The following is a 21,899-nucleotide window of genomic DNA, read 5'->3' on the forward strand; positions in this document are numbered from 1 at the left end:
TTAGGTCAGGTCCGAAAAATAGCGTAACGCGGAGCAATTCGGGTCGGTGGTCTATCTATCTATCTCTCTACCGGCGCTTAGCTTTCTCTGTCTAGCATATGATGGCCGCCGCCTCTGTGTCTGTGTCGTTCCATTACTCCCACCTCTTAGTAGATACGCTCACACTCCCATGACAGACAAACATAGCTAAACCACTGTACTTCATATTGGCGTTACACCTTGATGCATTGAGTGGCATATCCCTAGTCTGGTCTATAGGGCTTTTCATTCACACTCATTTGTTTCGAGCTTCTGTCATGTGTCGTATAATATTAAGATATCTACGTCATACGTCTTTGGTTTGTATCATTGGTATAATATACCAATAACGTATGAAGTAGATATTATTATATTAATATTAGACGACACATGACAGAAGCTCAAACAAATGACAATCGATGAAAAGCCCTATTGTTAACATGTCTCTGGCCACAGCCAGCGTTGTATGTCAAGCGCTAAAGGACAAAGTAATAATGAAATTTGGATGCCCAACCAAACTCATATCAGATAACTCCACTTCGTACGAGAACAGATAATTCAGAATCCTACCGAAAGAATTTAACATCGAAAAACTCGAAATTCCGCCATATTCCCCACAGAATAACCTAGTAGAAAGAACTTGTTCTTCTTCTTCCTACTTTATAAATAGGCTCAATGCCTCTTTTATTTCAGTTTTTAGCCTCAATTGACATTGTCTGACCATCTTTTCCTCGGTCGTCCTAATGATCTTCTTCCATCTGGCGATTTGTCTCTTGCTATTCGTATTATTCTGTTTTCTGTCATTCTTTCTATGTGTTGCAATGGTTCCATTTTATCTTTCTTCTTTTGGTCCACATATGTTTATTTCTTCTATTCCACATCTCGCTCGTATTTCCTCACTTCTTACTCTGTCTCTTAGAGTTTGGTTTGTTATTTTTCGTAAGACTTACATTTCTGCTGTTTCCGGCAGTCTTTGTGTTTTCGCCGTGTCTGCCCTTGTTTCCGCTGTGTACGTCATTATCGGTCTTATTGTTGACTTATATATCCTGGTTTTCGTTTCTATTGTGAGGTATTTGTTTCTCCAGATTGTGTTGTTGAGACATTCTGCTGCTCTGTTCGCCATGTTCACTTGTTTTTGTACTTCTTCTTCCACTCTTCCGTAGCTTGACAGTTTTACTCCCAAGTATTCCGTTTACATTACTTGTTATATGGTAGGGGAGCAAAGTATGCTAAATGTGCAGTCACTCGAGCGCTTTGGTGACCTATTGGGTTGTGATTATTAGGTCCTAAAACCAAAAAAAGTTAAGTAAAATTTTCCATTTTAGTGGGGACTTTTCATTTTTTTAATTTAATTTTCCATTTCCAACAATCGTTTTTTCCGATTATAGCGCCATCTATCCATAATTCGAAAAAATGTTTCGAATAAAAGTTGCTTATTTTTTCGTAAAGAATCCAAATCTGCAATAAAAATTTGGGGCTCCTATTTAAGATTTTAAAGTAACCCCCCACCTCCTTGGGGGGTCGTGTTTGGTACCATTCAATATATTTTTCAAAAATATTGAATAAGTGTATTTTGCAGTTTTTCGATCTGATGTTTATTTTGCGAAATATCGCGGGATTTGTATTTAAAATTTTAAATTTACCCCCTACCCCTCTCCGTAGAGGGTCATGTTTGGTATCATTCGATAGATTTTTGAAAAATATTAAAAACGTAGTCTTTAGTTTTTCGATCTGACGTTCATTTCGCAAAATATTCGCTTTTTTGTGAAACTTTTTGACTCGCCCATTTCCCTCCGCTCAAATCGTCAGATTTTTGAAATATAAACTCTTTTGCATGTACTTAACTTACCTTATCTTAATCTGACAATTTTGAGTATTTTTAAGGACAGATTTGTTTTTCGGGCTAAAGAACCTGAGAAAATGGTTTGGATGTAGCTAACAACTATTTAGAGCTACTGCCTCAAAAATGAAAATAGCTATGATGATTGCCAACCTCCGTAGCGGAGATGGCACCTGAAGAAGAAGGTCATCTTCATTTTCGGTTATTATGGCGTCGTCGGCGTAGCAGATTATCTTTATTTCCTTTTCTATCATTCTATATCCTCTTCTTTTTTAACTTTCTTTATGATTTCATCCATTATCAGATTAAATATTAATGGACTCCGCGAATCTCCTTGTCTAATGCCAGTTTCATACTTGATAGGTTGCGATAGTTTTCCCTTACATCTTACCATAGCTATGTTATTTTTATACAGTGCGCTGGAATAAGTGTTATCCCCCCTTATTAACTTATTTATTTTTAGCACATAAGCAAAACGCTTGGTCAGGTCGATTTTTAAAATAATCATAGTATATTATAGCATCAGTGTTTCGAACTTTACGCGATCCCTCTTCAGGTGACGGGCATAATTTTGATTTTTTTTAATGGGAAAGTACATCACGTGACACCTCATTGAAAAGCTTTTGAAATGCTGATTACAAAAATGTATAATACTTTATTCCTATTTGAGAGTGTAGGCGCAAAACTTCGGTCGAAATATTTTTAAATGCATTCATTTTCTTCGAATCCTGAGAAAACTAATAAGTATTATTAGTTGGACCACCATCTTTATATAGCTATTTCAGCATCCTTATGCATCATCAGTGAAGTTTATGCAGTCACAACTCTGAAGGAAATATAAACATTCTGCATATTTAAGCCAAACCATCGCAATGCAATGAACCCACCTTTTGAGACGCAATTTAGCGACATCTCTCGTATTACGAGGAAAACAACGAAAAGCCCCAGATACAAAGTTTACTACCTTTTAAACAATTAGAATAATTGAAATAAAAATATAATAAACAATATTTTAAATCTAACGCTAATTATTGAAAAATTTAAACGCAGAATGAAATATACAGTATTATCGAGGGTCGAGAGTCCCTGAGAACTTCTATAATGTTTATTTTAATAAGTCACAGGGGTGAAAAAAAGAGAAAATTTAGTCTGATTTTTAATTTCAAATATATCATTTAAAAGAAACTTTTTTTAGTTTAAAGGACTTTCAGACTTCCGTAATAATGTAATTTTTCATTCTGCGTTTAAATTTTTCAAAAATACTTATTAGTTTTCTCAGAATTCGAAAAAAAGTACCTAATTCGTTTAAAATTAATTCGACCGAAATTATGCGCCTACGCTCTCAAATAAGAGTAAAGTATTATACATTTTTGTAATCATCAGCATTTCAAAAGCTTTTAAATGAGGTGTCACGTGATGTACTTTCAAATTTAAAAAAGTCAAAGTTATGCCTGTCACCTGAAGAGGGATCGCGTAAAGTTCGAAACATTGATGCTATAATATACTATGATTATTTTAAAAATCGACCTGTCCGAAGGTTTTGCTTATGTGCTAAAAATAATAAGTTAATAAGGGTAGGTAACACTTATTCCAGCGCACTGTATATATTCTCAATGGTTTTTATTAAATCCAGTGATATTCCCTTTTCATATATTAAATGTACCGTGTCCCGAATTCTCACTCTATCAAACGCTTTCTTCAAATCTATCAGGCACATATATGCTGGTTTGTTGTATTCCAGGGACTTTTATTTGTTTTATGACAAAAACTGCATCCGTGCATGATCTTCCTGTCCGAAATCCTTGCTGTTCCTCTTGCTGAGTTATGCGTTCGTTTATTTTTGTCGCTATAATTCTTGTTGTCAATTTGAGTGTTGTATTTAAAACATTTATTGCTCGATAATTATTTGGGTCTTTCTTATCTCCTCTCTTGAAGAATATCAGCATGATCGCTCTCCTCCATTCATCTGGTATTCTGTTCGTGGTGATTATTTTATGAATAATAAGTTGCAGTTGTTGTAAAAGGTGATCACCTCCATATTTTAAGAGTTTATTTGGTATTTGATCTTCCCCTGGTGACTTTCTATTTTTTTATTTATTTATTCCTTGTTTTACATCTATTTGGGAGATTTCGGTCTTTTCATCAGTTACTATATTTGGCGTATCTGGTAAAGATTCTTCGTTATCTTTTTTAAACATTTCTGCCAGGAAGGCCACCCACGTACATATCCTCATTTATGTGTTCTATTTCAACTAATAGTTCTTTCATTTCGCTTCTTTGTTGTCTTATGAAGCGCCATACTTGTTTCTGTTGTCCGTAGAAATCCATCTCTAGTCCTTTTGTGAATCTTTACCAGTAATCTGTTTTTGTTTTTCTTACCAATTGGTGAGTTTCAGTTCTTACTCTTTTATAGTCTTCATATGGTTCATTCGTTTTTTCAGACTTATATTTTAGGAAGGCGTTCTTTTTTTGGTGACATTTTTGTTTAACTTCTAGTGTAAACCATGGTGTTTTTGTTGACAACTTTTTGTTTTTGTTTATTATTTTCGTTCCAAGGGCTTCTCGGGCAGCGTCCAGAATATTTTTCTTAAGTTTTCTCCAGCTAGTTTCTACATTGCTCTCATTTTCGATTCTCTCCATTTTAATTTTCTGTTCTAGCCTTTTTTGATATACTTAATGATTTTATGGAGTCATCTCTTAAATTTTCTATTTTTATTATTTCCTCTGGATTCATTTGTTTCATCTTCTCTTTCCATCTTTCATTGAATCTAATTTTACCAAGTACCAAATAGTGATCGCTTCCCACATTGGGTGACGTCAAACTTCTCACATCCACTATCTGTTTATGGTGAATATTTCTATTTGTGACCACATAATCTATCATTGATCTATGTCCTCTTGTATTTTCAAACGTGTATTTGAGTTGAATTTTATGATCAAAAAATGTATTGGTTATTCTTAGTTCGTTCGTTGTGCAGAAGTCCACCATTCTCTTTCCGTTCTCATTGAAGACTCTTTCGTTAAATCTTTGTTTTATTCCTGGTATTCCTTCATCTACAATTCTGGCATTGAAATCTCCCAATAATATAAGTAATTCATTTTGCTTGACTTCTCTTTCCTCTAATGTTTGTAACTCATCATAGAATTATTCTTTATCGCTGCCAGATTTTGTTGTTCGCTCTAATCTTTACTGACAGTATTCTCTGAGATATGTACTAGCAATCTTTAATTTGATCTTTATATTATGTTTTGATCATTATTGCTACACCTTCATTTGCCCTTTCTTGTTTCGGAACCCCACTATATATTAGTATAAATATTCTCCAAGCCACGTGTAACCTTTACCTTTTTATGTTCCACGTCGTCACTCTCATTATATTTTTGGTTTTCCAGTTCGTCGTCTTTTTCTCGCCTTTGTCGTTACCATATTTTCCGTCCTAGTCCGAGGCTTTTCACCGGTTCTTTGAGCTTTTTTATTTTTTTATATATGGCAGGCTGCTAATCTAACCCTACAACAAAATTAAAGATATATGCGGGGATCCAATATGGGAGATGATACCAGACCATTCTATCCCCAAATATAAAATGGAAATACCTTTGCAGGTGGAAATACACTCCAGAGAGGTATGGGAAGATCCTGGCAGACATCTGAAGTATGAGGGCCACACCTGGTATAAAGATGGGTCCAAGACAGAAGATGGTTCGGGATCAGGAGTATATAGTGAGGATAGGAACTATAACGGTTCCAATCCACTAGGATAATATACCTCTGTATTTTAGGCGGAGGTATATGCAATCATTCACTGTGCACGGATAAACAGATTGAGGACTTATACTAATAAGAGAATCAATATATGTTCAGACAGCCAAGCGGCCTTGAGGGCTTTAAAGAACCCAAGGATAACCTCAAGGCTTGTATGGGAATGCCGCGAAGAACTTGACACCCTGGCGGAACATAATGAGGTAAAACTGATTTGGGTACCTGGACATCAAGGGATCGCTGGTAATGAAAAAGCTGACGAACTTGCTAGACGAAGATCAGCAACAAGATACTTTGGTCCAGAACCGGCACTGGGAGTGCCCAAAAGCACAATCAGAGACTGATTAAGGCTGGATACGAAGACAGCACAAAGAATACTGGGAAGAAATTCCCATGCATAAGCATGCGAAGAGATTTATACCTCAGACATGTGCAAAAAGAGCTGAAGAACTGTTCAAAATGAACAGGAGTCAGCTCAAAATCACTACAGGTTTCTTAACTGGACACTTTCCAGTAAAAGGACACCTACACACGATAGGACTATATAACGGAGATCTCAGCTGCACACTATGTAATAGAGAGACCGAGACAGTCAGACATTTATTGTGCGATTGCGAGGCGCTGGATCTTAAGAGACAAGCAATATATGGAGACCGCAAACCAAGTCCGACAGTGTATGGTACTAACCCAATGGACCTTTACAGGCTAGTGAAGGGTACTGCTATATTGGATTGGGTGTCATGAGAACAAATGGAAGAAAGCACAATAAGCTGAAAAGCTGCAGTGCCACCGGGGTGCATGCACGGACGGCTTCCAGGAAAAAAACCTACAACCCTCCTCCTTTATCCGGGCTTGGGACCGGCAACATCACCCACCAAGCTACTCGATCCATCTAGTGAGCAATGCAGGCGGAGTTAGTAGGAAGAACAAACAGGGTAATCAAGACAATGATTGCTCAATTCTGCGACAACAATCACAAGAAATGGGACACATACATCCCAGAACTGACTTTCGCAATCAACTCGGCAAAACACGACTCCACCGGATTATCTCCAGCATTTTTAAATTTTGGACACGAACTAGTCACACCCAGTAAAATAATAGAAGCTTCTAATCCGCCCGACACAATTCCACCAACGTACAAATGGAATAAATTAAAAGAGACTTTCGAACTAGTAAGAATCAATTTGGCCAAAGCGTTTACATTACAAAGCCACTACTATAATCTACACCGCAGAGAGTGGACACCGAAAATCGGAGAAAAGGCATGAAAAATAATTACAACATTTCTATCGCCGCCAAACAACTGAACGCCAAATTTGCTCCCAAATTCTTCGGTCCATATACTATCCAAAGTAATTTTTCAGTTAAAGGACGCAACGGGAAAAACAATTAACAAAGTTCACATTAAAGATATGAAACCGGCTTACGACGATGGTACATGATTCCATTCACTCCCTTAACCCAACTCCACACTCATCACACACGTTATAAAACGACACGTCTTTATTACAGACATATCAAAATGGAAGACATCCTCGAAATTCCAACTATAATGAGCCCGCTACCAGACAGCCCTGAGAGATCACTGCCACCCACTCCAGGTCGAGACTGTATGTTAGAAAGCCCGCTATACACAGGAAATTATAACACTGATGGAATGGAAGATCCCATGGACCTTCTAGAAATTCCAATAGTGATGAGCCCCCTTCCTGATGGCCCTTTAAGAACATTGCCGCCTAACTCCGGCCGAAATTGCGAAAATATTATGGCGGCCGTTCAGAGATTCGACGCTCGAAGCGAATCAAATGAGGAAACACAGATAGGGGTGACGGAACTGCATAAGCCAAAGAAACCAAAGGAGTCACTCAAAGTTTCCATACCACTCCAGTTGCTACTGCCACCTAACCTAAGAGGGAAAGGATCATACCGCCTAAGACTGACTCCCACCAGGACAATACGCATCCGGTACAAACGTTAGCACGAGTCAGAAAGACATTTTTTTTTCTCTTTTGTCAATTCAAGTTTTAGTTAGGTATATAGCTAAAACTTTGTTCCAATTTTTGAAGTGAAAACTTCTATAGGGACGTTGTGCGATTTTTGGATAGGGGAAAAAGCATTGAATTCGCGACCGTCATCGCTTATGCTATATTGTATTTGTATGTATATATAAATTATATAGAAATATTTAAATTTAAAATAAATGTAAAACATATTTTAGGATGGGGAAAAAAGATTTATTTCGCGACCGTCATCTCTTCGGCGAAAAAATTTTGTACGTATATGTATTGAAGTGAAAACTTCTTTACGGACGTTGTGCACTTTTTGGACGGGGAAAAATTATTAAATTAGCGACAGTCATCAGTTCGACGAAATAAACATTTGAAGTGAAAACTTCTTTAGGGACGTTGTGCTCTTTTTGGATGGAAAAAAGTATTAAATTAGCGACCGTCATCGCTTCGATAAAATAAATTTTTGAAGTGAAAATTTTTTTAGGGACGTTGTGCACTTTTTGGTTAGGGGAAAAGTATTGAATTAGGGACCGTCATCACGACCGTCATCGCTTCGACGAAATAAATATTTGAAGTGAAAACTTCTTTAGGGACGTTCTGCACTTTTTGGATGGGAGAAAATTATTGAATTAGGGACCTTCATCGTGACAGTCATCGCTTCGACGAACTAAATTTTTGAAGCGAAAACTTCTTTAGGGACGTTGTGCAGTTTTTGGATGGGAAAAAGTATTAAATTAGCGACCGTCAACGCGACTGTCATCGCTTCGACGAAAAAAATGTTTGAAGTAAATACTTCTTGAGGGACGTTGTGCACTTTTTGGGTGAGGAAAAATGTTAAATTAGCGATCTTCATCGCTTCGACGAAATAAATTTTTGAAGTGAAAATTTCTTTAGAGACGTTGTGCACTTTTTGGATGAAGGAAAAGTATTGAGTTAGGGACCGTCATCGCGAACGTCATCGCTTCGACAAAAAAAAATTTTAAGTGAAAACTTCTTTAGGGACGTTGTGCACTTTTTTGATGGGGGAAAAGTATTGAATTAGGGACCGTCATCGCTTCAACGAAATAAATTTTTAAAGTGAAAATTTCTTTTGGGAACGTTGTGCACTTTTTGGCTGGAAAAATTAATAAATTAGCGACCGTCATCGCTTCGACGAAATAAATTTTTGAAGTGAAAATTTCTTTAGGAACGTTGAGCACTTTTTGGATGGGGGAAAAGTATTGAATTAGGGACCGTCATCGCTTCGACTAAATAAATTTTTGAAGTGAAAACTTCTTTAGGGACGTTGTGCATTTTTTGGATGGGAAAAAGTATTAAATTAGCGACCGTCAACGCGACTGTCATCGCTTCGACGAAATAAATATTTGAAGTGAAAACTTCTTGAGGGACGTTGTGCACTTTTTGGATGGTAAAAAATATTAAATTAGCGACCTTCATCTCTTCGACGAAATAAATTTTTGAAGTGAAAATGTCTTTAGAGACGTTGTGCACTTTTTGGATGGGGGAAAAGTATTAAATTAGGGACCGTCATCGCTTCGACGAAATAAATTTTTGAATTGAAAATTTCTTTAGGGACGTTGTGTACTTCTTGGATGGGGAAAAAGTATTGAATTTGCGACCGTCATCACTTTGCTAAAATAAATTTTGTACGTATATAAATTATGTGTATGTATTCATAAATAACATAGGGCATACGCATCGCGTATATTATTATGATATAGGTACATATAGCACTTCTTTTTGGATGGGGAAAAAGCATTGAGCTCGTAATTTATATACTATAAGAAGTTTTCACTTCTGTCGGCACTCCCACGAGTTCCTTAAATTTTTTTTAAGAGAGGGAGGTGTGACGATGATATAATTTTATCGTCTAGAGTACGCCAATGATGTATTAAGCAAAACGTGTTTTTGTACCGTCTCTGATAGTATAAAAGACGGAACGAAAAGCCTAGTTGGATTATTATTCTCGGAGCGTTGATGGGGAATAATAAACAACAAGGTATAAGAGGTGAGTTAAGTATATCCCGACCATTTTTCGAAACCTTCCAACCCCGTCGTCTTGGTGCGTTGAACGATTTCGACGGTTGCATTTACCCTATCCTTATCCTTACATATCTGGCGCGGTGAGCGAGATGTCCTCTCCTTATACGTCCATTTCATATTAATAAATAAATGTAATTCCCAATCCACCCGATCGTCGGTATTATTCATTCATGTACCAAATATCGTCACATCGACCCGAACCGAAAGTCTGATACGTAGATTATAAATATATTTTATTAACGAAATTAACGAGTAATTAAGGCTAATTATCTTATCTTTTGTATGTTTTGATTCTAAATAAAAATGTCTTAAGTCGACTTTACACTACATGATTTATCATGTGATTTATCATATGATTTGGCCCATGACGAGCCGCATGACAATGCTTATGACAAAATCATATGACAAATGACACAGTGTAAACATGTAAATTTCACTCCATGACCAAATCACGTGATAAACCATGTAATGTAAAGTCGACTTTAAAAAGCGAACCACGGTGTTTTTAATTTATCTATTAGTGATATTCCAAGTATGTTTCGTTCCATTGCCCGTTGCGTTGTTTCTAGATTTTTAGCAGATTTCCTCGTAAGGGCTGCGGTCTCCAACCCGTAGGCACCCGTAGGTACAAACTGGTAGTATGCATGTGTTTTTTTGAAAATTTGATGGCCTTGGCTGAGCCAATTAGCCAGACATTTTAATATTTTAAAAACCAACATTTTTTTTGAAATCAGGGATTTTTTCTGTATTACTAACTCTAAATACTAACTAACATACAATAATTATTATGTAAATAATTAATTGTTTTGGTTGTATATTGTTTTTATAATTATATTTGTAATTTGTTTGTTTTTATTTTTTTTTATTAATTGTTTTTTACTACGCTAAGACATAAACCCGATTCAACATCTCGGAGGTTTACATTTTATTTTTTTCCTTTTTTTTTTCTATTGTACCTAATATACTTAAATCTAATTAATTACTTAAATTAAGGATTAATTTTATTGCTACAATTTATATTTACAGCTTTTGATATGTTCGTAAATTGTTTTTACTCTATCTTTAGAAAAAATAGTAATCCGCCAAGTTTATAAGAATGGAGGTGTTTTTCAAGATATATGTGAGTTTACCGAAAGCGCTCCTTGTGTTATTTTTCAACATCCTAATTTGGTTTTCCCGATATGAAGACATAACCCAAGTAACTATACATAATGTTCAACAGTTTCTATGGTATGGATTTGTATTGTTATATTTTTATGTTCCAGGCTCACTGTTGTTTTATTTGGTTCATTTTTAAGTAAGTGTTTAATTGTTGTAACATTTCATTTATTTCTTGAGCATTAGCTGCTATTAAAACCAAAATGTCATCTGTAAATCTCCAATTGTTTTACGAAGGATCCGTCGATGTTTATACCCTTGTTCCATTCTAATTTCTTTAAAAAGTCTTCGAGAGCAAGGGTGAACCATTTGAGGGAAATGGTGTTTCCTTATCTCACTCGCCATTGTAGTTTTATAGAATTCGTTATTATGCTTTCGTTCACCTTTATTTGCATGGTTGAATTACCATATATGTTTTTAATTACGTTTGTGGATCTTGAATATATAGGTGCTTATTGTAGAGATTCTAGCATAGCTCATATCTGTCGTGCTATGTATTAAGAGTATAAGTCAAAAATTAAATTTTTTCAATACTGCTCTTTAAAATATTTATTACCACTGCTAAAATAACTATTACAACTAAATATCAAAATTATATATTTCATATATGATATATTGAAAAAATTCAAAATATAGAAGAATGCAGAAATAGTTATTTATGAAACAGTACGAGCACGTTTAGAGCACGAGCGACAGCGGAGCGAGTGCTATACATCGCGTAAGTTCGCAAAAAGTACTTCACGCACAGTTTCATACAATATTTTATCTGCGATAAACAAATAAAAAAACTGTAACTCTTCGTCACTGGGATTCATTTCTATTCTACAATTTTTATAACTTTGGCATTTAAAAATTCTAACTTCTTTCAAACCACAAAACTGTCAAAACTTTTGGTTCAATTAATTGCTCACATGTCATCACCATGACAACGGGAAAGTTAAGTATATTTGATTATATGAAAGTGTGCCAAAAAACAGTGCGAAAAAGTAAATCCCATTTAAAATACATTGTTACTTCACGTACACTTTAAATCCTTCACGCACTGCTATATCTATAATGACAGTTTTCACAAACTAAAAACGTTATACATAATGAGATAGAGTAGATAAAATATTTTTTATGACTTTCCTATACTCTTAGTACATAGCACGTTAGAATTTCGATGAGGACGAATGCTTTTTGAAAATCCCAAACGAGTATGGTGGTACGGGGTTGCCACTCCCGGTGATGGGGTTGATTAGATTAAAACACTAAATACTTGAATATATTTATTTAACTCACTAAGTATTACAGTAACTAGTTGGTGTTGGATGCATGGACACCGTCTCGACTCTAACCAGATCTGTTACTGAATAATGAATAATCTCTGTCTATCTTTTTACGTATCTATAAATAAATCGTATTTGTTTGTTATGATTGACTATTCTTTAACGTGACCGTGAATTACTAATAGCAGCATTATTGCTGACTTGCTGTTTTCAATATGTGTGGCCTAGATTACATAAATCAAGGCCACCTACTTATGAAATCCAAACATTGAATGTGTATAATGTTTACCAAAGACGTTTAAAAATTAAATCGATTAAATACTCTTATTTTTTGGAAGCTAATAAATCCTTCACACGAGATATAAATTAGAATGTTATACTCAGTACATTTTGTATTAGTGTTCTTACGGAGTGCAAGTGGTTTATGGTACTAAAATGTTGTCTGAATTCAGCCTGCTCCAAAGATTGGTAAAAGTCGAACTTATTCATTAGGCGAATAGTAGGGATATTTGTCGGTAGTTCTCGATGTTCACTTTGTCTCCATTCTTGAATCCTGTGTGAGTGTAATAAATACATTACACTATGATAAAATGGTTGCCTAATTTGAGGTCCTTCCACGTTAATATTTTTGGGCCTTTGAGTGGCATGACGGACACTAAGTACAACGTAAACATATAATGTTTAGGTGACGAACTTCGTGTAATCTGAGTTTCATTTAATCTAATTGTGGAGTTCGAGCCATTTAATTTTGTTACAGGACCGTTAAGCATGTAAAAGCTTTATATTATAATAATAGTCTCACGTTTTATACCGCTTTCGTGGCTTTGGGATTATAGCAGGGTAGTCTGCTATATCTAGGGCCTACGGTATACAAGGAAGGTAACAGGGCCAGTGCTACGCTTCAACCGCTTATTATTTCCCATGGTTTTACCCAAGGTACTTATTTTATTCAGGCTGAGTCAACCTGGGGCCTATAGACATTTTTAAAAATGTCTAGTTGTTCTTGCTGGTGCTAGGATTTGAACCCCGGTCTACCAGCACTCGAGTCAAGCACACTACCGCCTGAGCTACGCCGGCCCTAAACTTTATATTAAATACTATATTTAATCGGTATGAACCACCGATTTAATTCAATTTGACGTTTCGATTTTCATCTCGGATATCGTGCTCAAAATACAAATTACTACTTACTACTGTGTTATTAAGGCATTCGGTAAAAATTGTACATACAAAAAAAAAACACAAAATTATTTTGCAGTTTATTATTAAAAATAATTTACAATTATGCAAAAATTACTAACAAACTTAATATAAGGTTTAAAAACTTAAAACTAACAAATATGGCTACAATTAACTATTTAGAGTGTTAGACCAGCTGAACAGCAAACTTAGATAGGTAACTATTTAGTATTGTCTGAACTTGTACATCCATGTTGCTAATATATACTGGAAGCCGTCCAGGTTGAGAATTTCCAAGAGTTGCTAAGCTTTGAACCAGAAACTGGCGGGGTTCGGCAATAGCTAAAAAATACGAATAATTTTTAATTATTCAGAAACCGAACAAGTAAAAAAGAATTATCCAAAAATATCGTCAAATATATTATAATTTTTTATTATATTCGTAATTTAATTTAGATATGTTTTATATAGAATAATTATTCAAAAGCCTTGGGATGGCATTCTTCAATGTAGAACTTTGTTTTTGTTAAAATAAAGAATAAGTTTGTTACCAAATAATGTATTTAGTTGGCAAATTTGTCATTATAATCTAGGAACAAATGACTAACTATAAAAAAATTATACTATGATATAAATTTAATCACCGTGTTTTGGAAGATGAAATGGGTACGAACTACGTAGAAGAGAATGAAGTAGAGAATGGAGCAGAAGCTCCAACCATAGAGGAAGTTCTCGAAGCTATTAAGGCCCAGAAAAACAATAAAGCCCCGGAAGTTGACGAAATACCAGCAGAACTGTGTAATGTAGGTGGTGATCACCTAGCAAGTCACATCCACGCGCTCATCAAAGACATATGGCAAGAAGAGAAAATACCCGACGACTGGCAGAAAAGTATAGTATGCCCGATTTATAAAAAAGGATACAAAATCCAGTGCAAAAACTACCGTGGAATTTCTCTAATATGTACAGCATACAAAGTCCTCACGTATATTATAAACCAGCGGCTCCAACCAGTAGCAGAAAATATTATTGAAGAGTATCAGACGGGCTTCCGACGCGGAAGATCGACACTGGATCAAATATTTACAGTCAAGCAGATCTTGAGCAAATCATGGGAACACGACATTGATGTCCACAACGTGTTTATAGACTTCAAACAGGCATACGACTCAGTCAAAAGGAACAAATTATACTATATATTGGCTGAATTGGAAATACCACACAAGCTAATTAGACACATTAAAGCCACAATGGATGAAACATACGCTGAGTTAAAAACACAAACAAAAAGTATATTCAAATGAGAAATAAGCCACAATTTTACCTAAAAATGATTTTATTAACGTTTCGACTCATCAATATTGGCAATATCATTTTAAAGTCGTCTACTTTAAAATGTATAATACGTGTCTGAATTGCCGATATAAATGAGTCAGATTAAATAAATTATTAGAAGAATTTTTTACTAAGCAACAATAATTTTGTTTATTTAGTATTATTTTGTATTTTGACAACGACACCCGACTTGGGCGTCGAAACGTTAATAAAATCATTTTTAGGTAAAATTGTGGCTTATTTCCCATTTGAATATACTTGATTATAAAAATGCCACAAGAAAATAGCTTCAGAACAACAAACAAAAAGGCTAGGTCTGGAAATTACCACAGAAAAAACAAAAATAATTAAACAGACGAGAAGAAATATAGTTCCACAAAACATTTTACATGAAGATGTCGTTGAAACGGTTGGAAAGTTTACATACCTGGGAGTAGAAATATAATGCCGACGGATCAGAAGATGGGGAAATACGGAAGAGAATAATGCAGGCAAACAAAGCTTATTTTGCCATCTCCCATATATTTCGGTCTAAAAGTGTCCACCGAAATACAAAGATGAGAATCTATAAAACCTTAATTCAACCAATAGTATGCTATGGCAGTGAACCATGGGTCCTGAAAGAAACATCCAAAAACAAACTCGACACATTAGAAAGGAAAGTACTGAGGAGAATACTAGGACCTGTGAGGGAAAACGGAATCTTCAGAAGTCGGTACAACAACGAGCCTCACCAACTATATAAGGGAACACCCCGGCCAGACTTCATTTGAATATGTACAAAGATTGCAATGGGCCAGACATGTGATAAGAATGGGAGAGGATAGGCTACCAAAAAGAGCACTGAATGCTAGAATGCAGGGAAAGAGACCGGTTGGAAAGCCAAGAAAACACTGGAAAGGCACAGTAAACAGCGACGCACAAACCCTCTTAGGAGTCCGTGTATGGAGAAGAGCAGCCACAAACAAACAAGGGTGGAGACAAAAAATAAAGGAGGCCAAGGCTCAATTTTGGCTGTAGTGCCGTAGAAGAAGTTTTGGAATTTTAATACGCAATTTTTAAAGTATTCTAGAAGAAAGCCACAAAACAGATTTATTTAGAAAGAGTTAGATTATAAAGAAATAGGCTATTACAGTTACCACGTAATAAATTCTTATAAAATGACATTAAAATTGATGGAGGAAGAGAGAAAACAAGATTGAGAATTAGAATAAATTAAAATAAATTTACCAAACACTATACGAATAACGGGAGACTATCGATGACAAAGTTTGCACGAAAACGTTTTTGCACGAAAAGTTGATGTTTGTGCTGTTGTATCTATCTATACTAAATTTACAATCAAGATGCAGTAGAAATAAACAAATCAAGACACGTTAAATGCTACTAGGAGCACTCCCGATTCATAATTTACAATGTATATAGAATGTAAATCCCAAATTATGATTTCCAAAGTTTATACGTTGTAAATTATGAATCGGGAGTGCTCCTAGTAGCATTTAATGTGTCTTGGTTTGTTTATTTCTACTGCATCTTGATTGTAAATTTAGTATAGAACCTTTTTAAGAAGTTATAAAAAGTAATTATTAATAATTATCTCAATGTACTATTGCAGTATCGCAGTCTTAAAGACTGATTTTTTGGTGGGGATCTATACAACTGTTGGATCTTTGGAAAATACAAGGTGTCGCAAATGTAGCGGAACGGTCGAATATTTCGCGAACTAAACATCGGATCGAAAAACTGAAAAACATGTATTCAATAATTTTTAAAAATCTATCCAATGACAACAAACACGATTCGCCACTCCACCCCCTGAAGGTGGGTGGGGGGTAACTTTGAAATATTAAATAGAAAGCCCTAGTTTTTATTGCAGACTTGAATTCCTTATGTAAAAATAAGCAACTTTTATTCGAAACATTTTTCGAATTGTGGATAGATGGCGCTATAATCGGAAAAAACGATTTATCCTGATGCCATAGGTAAATTATAGAAACGGTCTAATATCTCGAGAAATACACTTTAAAATGAAAAACCAAAAAACACGTGTTTAGTATTTTTTAAAGACCTATCGAGTAACACCAAACAGGACCCTCCACCCCCACCCCATAGAGGTGGGGTTGGGGTAACTTTAAAATCTTAAATAGCAACCTCCATTTTTTATTACAGATTTGGATTCCTCATGAAAAATTCAGCAATTTTTTGGAATTGTTGATAGATGGCGCTATAGTTGTAAAAATACGTTATATTAGCGCCATCTATCAACAATTCTAAAAAATGTTTCAAATAAATGTTGCTTAATTTTTCATGATGAATCCAAATCTGCAATAAAAATGGGGGTTGCTATTTACGATTTTAGAGTTACCCCCCACCCCACCTTCAGGGTATAGGGTGGGGGGTCGTGTTTGGTGCAAAACACATTAAGAACTGATAGAATAACATTAATGTTTGCCTCCCCGCTGTCAGATTGATTTAATTTTGACAGCATGTTGGAATGGCCTATAGTTTTATTGATTTTAATTAGTTACCTTGGAGAGGATCGCTCTTGACAGTATTTGCAAAATTCAGTTTTGCACTAGTTGTCTGATATGTGGGAGTATCATCTACTTCTATGAAATGATCATCGGGTAGCATGCTTGAGTCCACTGGCATTTCAAAGAATTTTAATAACGCCTATAAAAGATATAAAATAATACACATTTTGATCTGATATAAATCAATATTAGTGTCAATAATAAATGAAACAGAAAGTACCTACTATTTTTAATAGGAAATAACCACAATACTAATTTAGAATACGATATTCTGACGTTTCGATCTCAACTTCCACAGAAATCGTGTTAAAAATTACAAATTACACAATGTTTTGGTATTATTAAGTCAATAACATATTGAAAATACATAATTTATGTTTGAGAGTGATATACCTACGTATAAAATTGGAATTTGATGTTAATATTAAGAGTAAATTTAATGTAAGATCAAGTACTTAATGTGCCAGGATACTATCATAAGTTTTTACTACCTTTTACTCATTATTTACCATGGTATTACTATTAAAGACTTATCACATGCTTTTCTTGACAGGTATTTTCAAGTTAAAAATAAATTTTTGAAATTAACTGAAATGTCCAATATCCCTCTCAAAACTATTGACAATATCATTTTAAAGCCTTCAACTTAAAATGTGTATGTGTATCTGAATTATCATTATAAATGGGCCAAAAAAATTTGAAATACTAGATTTTTTTGTATCACCAACTAAAAAATCAAAATAATTTGTTTAATTCGTATGTTGAAAACGATTTCCGAAATGGAAATCAAAACGTCAAATTAACAGAATTTGCAATTAATATTTTGTATTTATCATTAAAAATATTAGATAACATAAAAATGCCCAAGAAAATAGTTAAGAACCATAAATAGAAAGTATACACACAAAATAGGCGGAAGTACATAAGCCAAACTCCTCACAATAAACATCTAAAATTATAATGATAATAAGCATACCTCTGTAGTAAGGGATATTTGCATTTTGTGTGTTAAAGCAGTTAAAGTTAATATATGTATTTCACCTGATACATGTGATAAATGCGACAAACTTACGTTTTAAACAACTTAATTGATAGGAGACTATAAAACAATTTTCTTGGGTATTATGCAAATAAGAAGTAGGAATTATTAATTTTCTATTATTACAAAAATCAGTTTACCTGCAATAGCTGGGGCCAATAGTTTTGATACTTTCCTGAAAATATCTCTGGACTTTCACATAATAATTTTGTTACACCGCAAGCTACAATTTTTCTATCGACGGCTACAGAAACTTTTTGTATTTCAGCAATATATAGTTTTTCAAGCACCTTACCAAACATTCTAAAATTTATTTTTAAAATGTAAATAACCAGAAGGCAAATATTATACATTCAACATATAGACCTTGGGCTCACACTTTAAAAAAATTACTACCTCCCTCATGAGACTTTTTTTATTCAATTATGCATGTCGAGACAGACAACTTTTCTAATACGGAAAATTTTCGGAAGGGGGGCGTTTCGTAAATATAGAGGTTTCTAAACTTTAGACAACTGGAGTACACTTAAAAATTTGTCGGACAATATTACCAGTAACTTTTAAGTATTGTTATCAAACAATCCTGCAAAAAAATCATCATTTATGACTTCATAGTGCGCTAACCATATGGGGGGCATAAAGAGTCATAAAATTTATACCTTCACAGCTGATTTTTGCAGGATTTTTTAATAAAAATATTTACAATGAACTGATAATATTGTCCGACAAAATTTTAAGGGTACTCCAGTTGTCGGATGTACTAAAGTTTAGAAACCTCTATATTAACGAATCGCCCCCCCCCCTCAAGAAAATGTTCCTTATTAGAAAAGTTGGCCGACTAGACATGAATAACAATAAAAAAAGTCTCATGAGGGAGGTAATCATTTTTTTTAAGTGTGGGCACAAAACCTTTTATTTAATAATTATTGTAAAGTATTAAATCAAATACAATATAGGCTACAATAAACAGTATCCGAATTAAAATGGACATGAAATGATAAACAAAATATGATTTTTTTATTAAACTATCATATTAACATTACTGTAGAATAAAAATAGTCTGGAAAATGGTTAAAACAATTTAGCAGAAATTGATGGATGTGTCTCCACAAGAAACAAAAAGAAGGATATGTCTGGATATGAGATTATTGGTCCTTATTATGTTGAGGATGAGGACGAATATACAGTCATTAACAATCAAGGGGGTCTTAGAAAACAAGCAATAGGGCCTCGTCTAGGTTTTGCCAAACTTCCGGTCATAACTTTTTAACCGGAAACAGCATCAAAACCGGAACTCAATATTCAAGCTCAAGTTTTTAATACACGTCAATTGATATATCTTATGTACTATTTCTGTGGCTATGTGGCAATTCCGGTTACAACTTTTTAACCGGATATGATATAAAAACCCGAAGTATATATCTGTTCCTGTTCTACTAAGGCGCGTCGAATAAGATATCGCTGGTACTATTTCGACGACTTTACAGTACTTCCGGTTGCAACTCAGGAACCTTAAGTCCGATGTAAAATTTTTCACCATCTTTGGCTATAAGTTCTCATTTGACACCTCATTTGTCATTCTACCTATTCTAATAACGGAGGACTTGTGCTGGACGGTCAGACGGATGGAAAGACAGGCACGGATAATTCAAGCTTTTCACATTTTAATATTATAAAATAGGTGAAAACAAAATATTATTACGGGTCTGTAAGAAATTTACCGAACTCTTGATGTGCCCAAAACAGGCAAGTACACAGACAATAGTTTTAAGAGGATGGCGCATCAAATTATACAACCATACACTCCATTGCCTTAATTCACATAATATGTATATAATAAACAAAAGAAAATCCAGTGAAACGAATTTCGTTCGAGTAAAAAGTGCACAAGTGTACAAATCTTCAATAGATCAGGAGTCTGATTAGTCTGATCGAGATCTGTTTGGCAGGACAGTGCACATCACCAGTGAAAAGGCTATAATCCACCCATTGACAACTCTCTGGGTCATCGTTGAGGCAAAACTTTTCCCGCTATTCCATGCATTCTATGGGCAGAATGGTGTTACACCTCGGTATTAGGGCGTGCAGTAGTAACATCATAAATGTCATCATGAGCCAGTTGTGGTGGTGTGGTTATTTGAGATGTGATTTGTAGATTGGCATAGTGTATATATGACTATTGTGTGCATTTGAGTATGTGAATCATTTGATCTGCGATTGTTTATTCACACAAGTCCTATTGCCCTGTATATCCATAGGACATCCCCTATTATCCATTGAAAAACACCCTTTCAGGTATGAGAACTGGACGGAGTCCCACTCAGTTGACAATTTGCTCCGCACAATCGCAGACCAGCATGAAGAATTTGTATTTTAGTCAGATGTCCGCTAACAAATATTGGAAAACTACGACAAAAGTAATCTTAAATCCAATGTTCATTTTCGCTGCTATTTATTTTGACCAATACTGTACTAATTTAATAAAATCAAAATAAAATGATAGTTAAAATCAAAGTTTACTTACTCTGCTTGAATATCGTCAACAGTCGAGATCAGTTCATTTGCTGAATATTTCACAACGTACAGCGAAAAGAAAACTATGAGATTAATTACATATTTTGTGGTCTTACTGGAAGAGAGTCTTAGAAACAAAAGGGAAAATATCCGTTTGTGATAAGGTGCTAGGGCTTCCCTAAAAAAGGACAAATCATGAGATTTACATAGTAAAAACAAAATAAATAACTACTTCCTAAATTTTCATAATTTATAATGTACAACCATGGGCGCCCATATAAAAAATTTTAGGGGGAGGAGCAGACGTGAAGATGTTGCACATTACACTTCGTATACTTTGGTTGACAATATATACTTTAAAGCACCCGAAAAGCTAGTGGGACCACGCCTCCTCCTGTCCATGAGTATGGGCGCCTATGTGTACAACGACGGATAATGCTTTTGAGGTTACGATATCTATGAAACATTTCCGTTCATTGAATGAAGTTTTACGCCACTGTCTAATAATATAAGCAATAGGAAACGCAATACTGAACGTAAACTGAAAAAAAAATGTACTTATTTTTTAAACTGATAGTACTGGTAAAATATGTATTGACACTAATACCTAACTTAATGAAATAATAATTTGTCTTGAAGACGATATTTCTATTTCAACAGTAACACAAGCCAATGAATAATCATAATTTAGCAAAACTGAAATAGAACGTTTTATAAACATTAAGAACACCTGGGCAAATAGAATAGCAAAGACACATTTTATATTTACTCTATTAGAGGATTCGCGAGGCGCAACTATAATGAAAATAGCAGATCGTAAGAGCGTAGGCGCAAAATTTCGTTCCACTGCTTTTTAAATGTATTCATTTTTTTCGAATACTGAAAAAATAAATAAATATTTTTGAAAAATTTAAACGCAGAATGAAAGATTGCATCATTACCGAGGGTAGAAGTCTCTGAAAACTTCTATAATGTTTATTTTAATAAGTAAGAGGTGAGTGAAACAGAAGAGAAAATTGAGTGTGATTTTTAATTTGAAATACTGAAAAGAAACTTTTTGTTTATTTTACGGACTTTCTACCCTCGGTAATGATGTAATCTTTCATTCTGCGTTTAAATTTTTCAAAAATATTTATTAGTTTTTCCAGGATTCGAAAAAAAAATAACACCATATGCGTGGTGATATTTTCCAAATCGAA

The 21,899-nt window shown here is 34.6% G+C and overlaps 1 protein-coding gene across 1 annotated transcript in view; it reads right to left on the reverse strand.

Annotated features, from left to right (window-relative positions):
• Window positions 1-13,345: 13,345 nt before the first annotated feature.
• The window catches only part of LOC126884315 (exportin-2), a 140,133-nt gene continuing 131,579 nt past the window's right edge, over window positions 13,346-21,899 (reverse strand). The window contains exons 16-19 of the mRNA XM_050650254.1: window positions 20,711-20,878; window positions 18,327-18,489; window positions 17,142-17,286; window positions 13,346-13,620 (exon numbers count right to left, since the gene is read on the reverse strand). Of these exons, the coding sequence (XP_050506211.1) occupies window positions 13,466-13,620; window positions 17,142-17,286; window positions 18,327-18,489; window positions 20,711-20,878 (631 nt within the window). The 3' untranslated portion in view covers window positions 13,346-13,465. The remainder of the gene's footprint in view (window positions 13,621-17,141; window positions 17,287-18,326; window positions 18,490-20,710; window positions 20,879-21,899) is intronic.

The sequence above is a fragment of the Diabrotica virgifera genome, chromosome 5 (genome assembly GCF_917563875.1).
Source record: "Diabrotica virgifera virgifera chromosome 5, PGI_DIABVI_V3a".
In the NCBI taxonomy this organism is placed as follows: Eukaryota; Metazoa; Arthropoda; class Insecta; order Coleoptera; family Chrysomelidae; genus Diabrotica; species Diabrotica virgifera.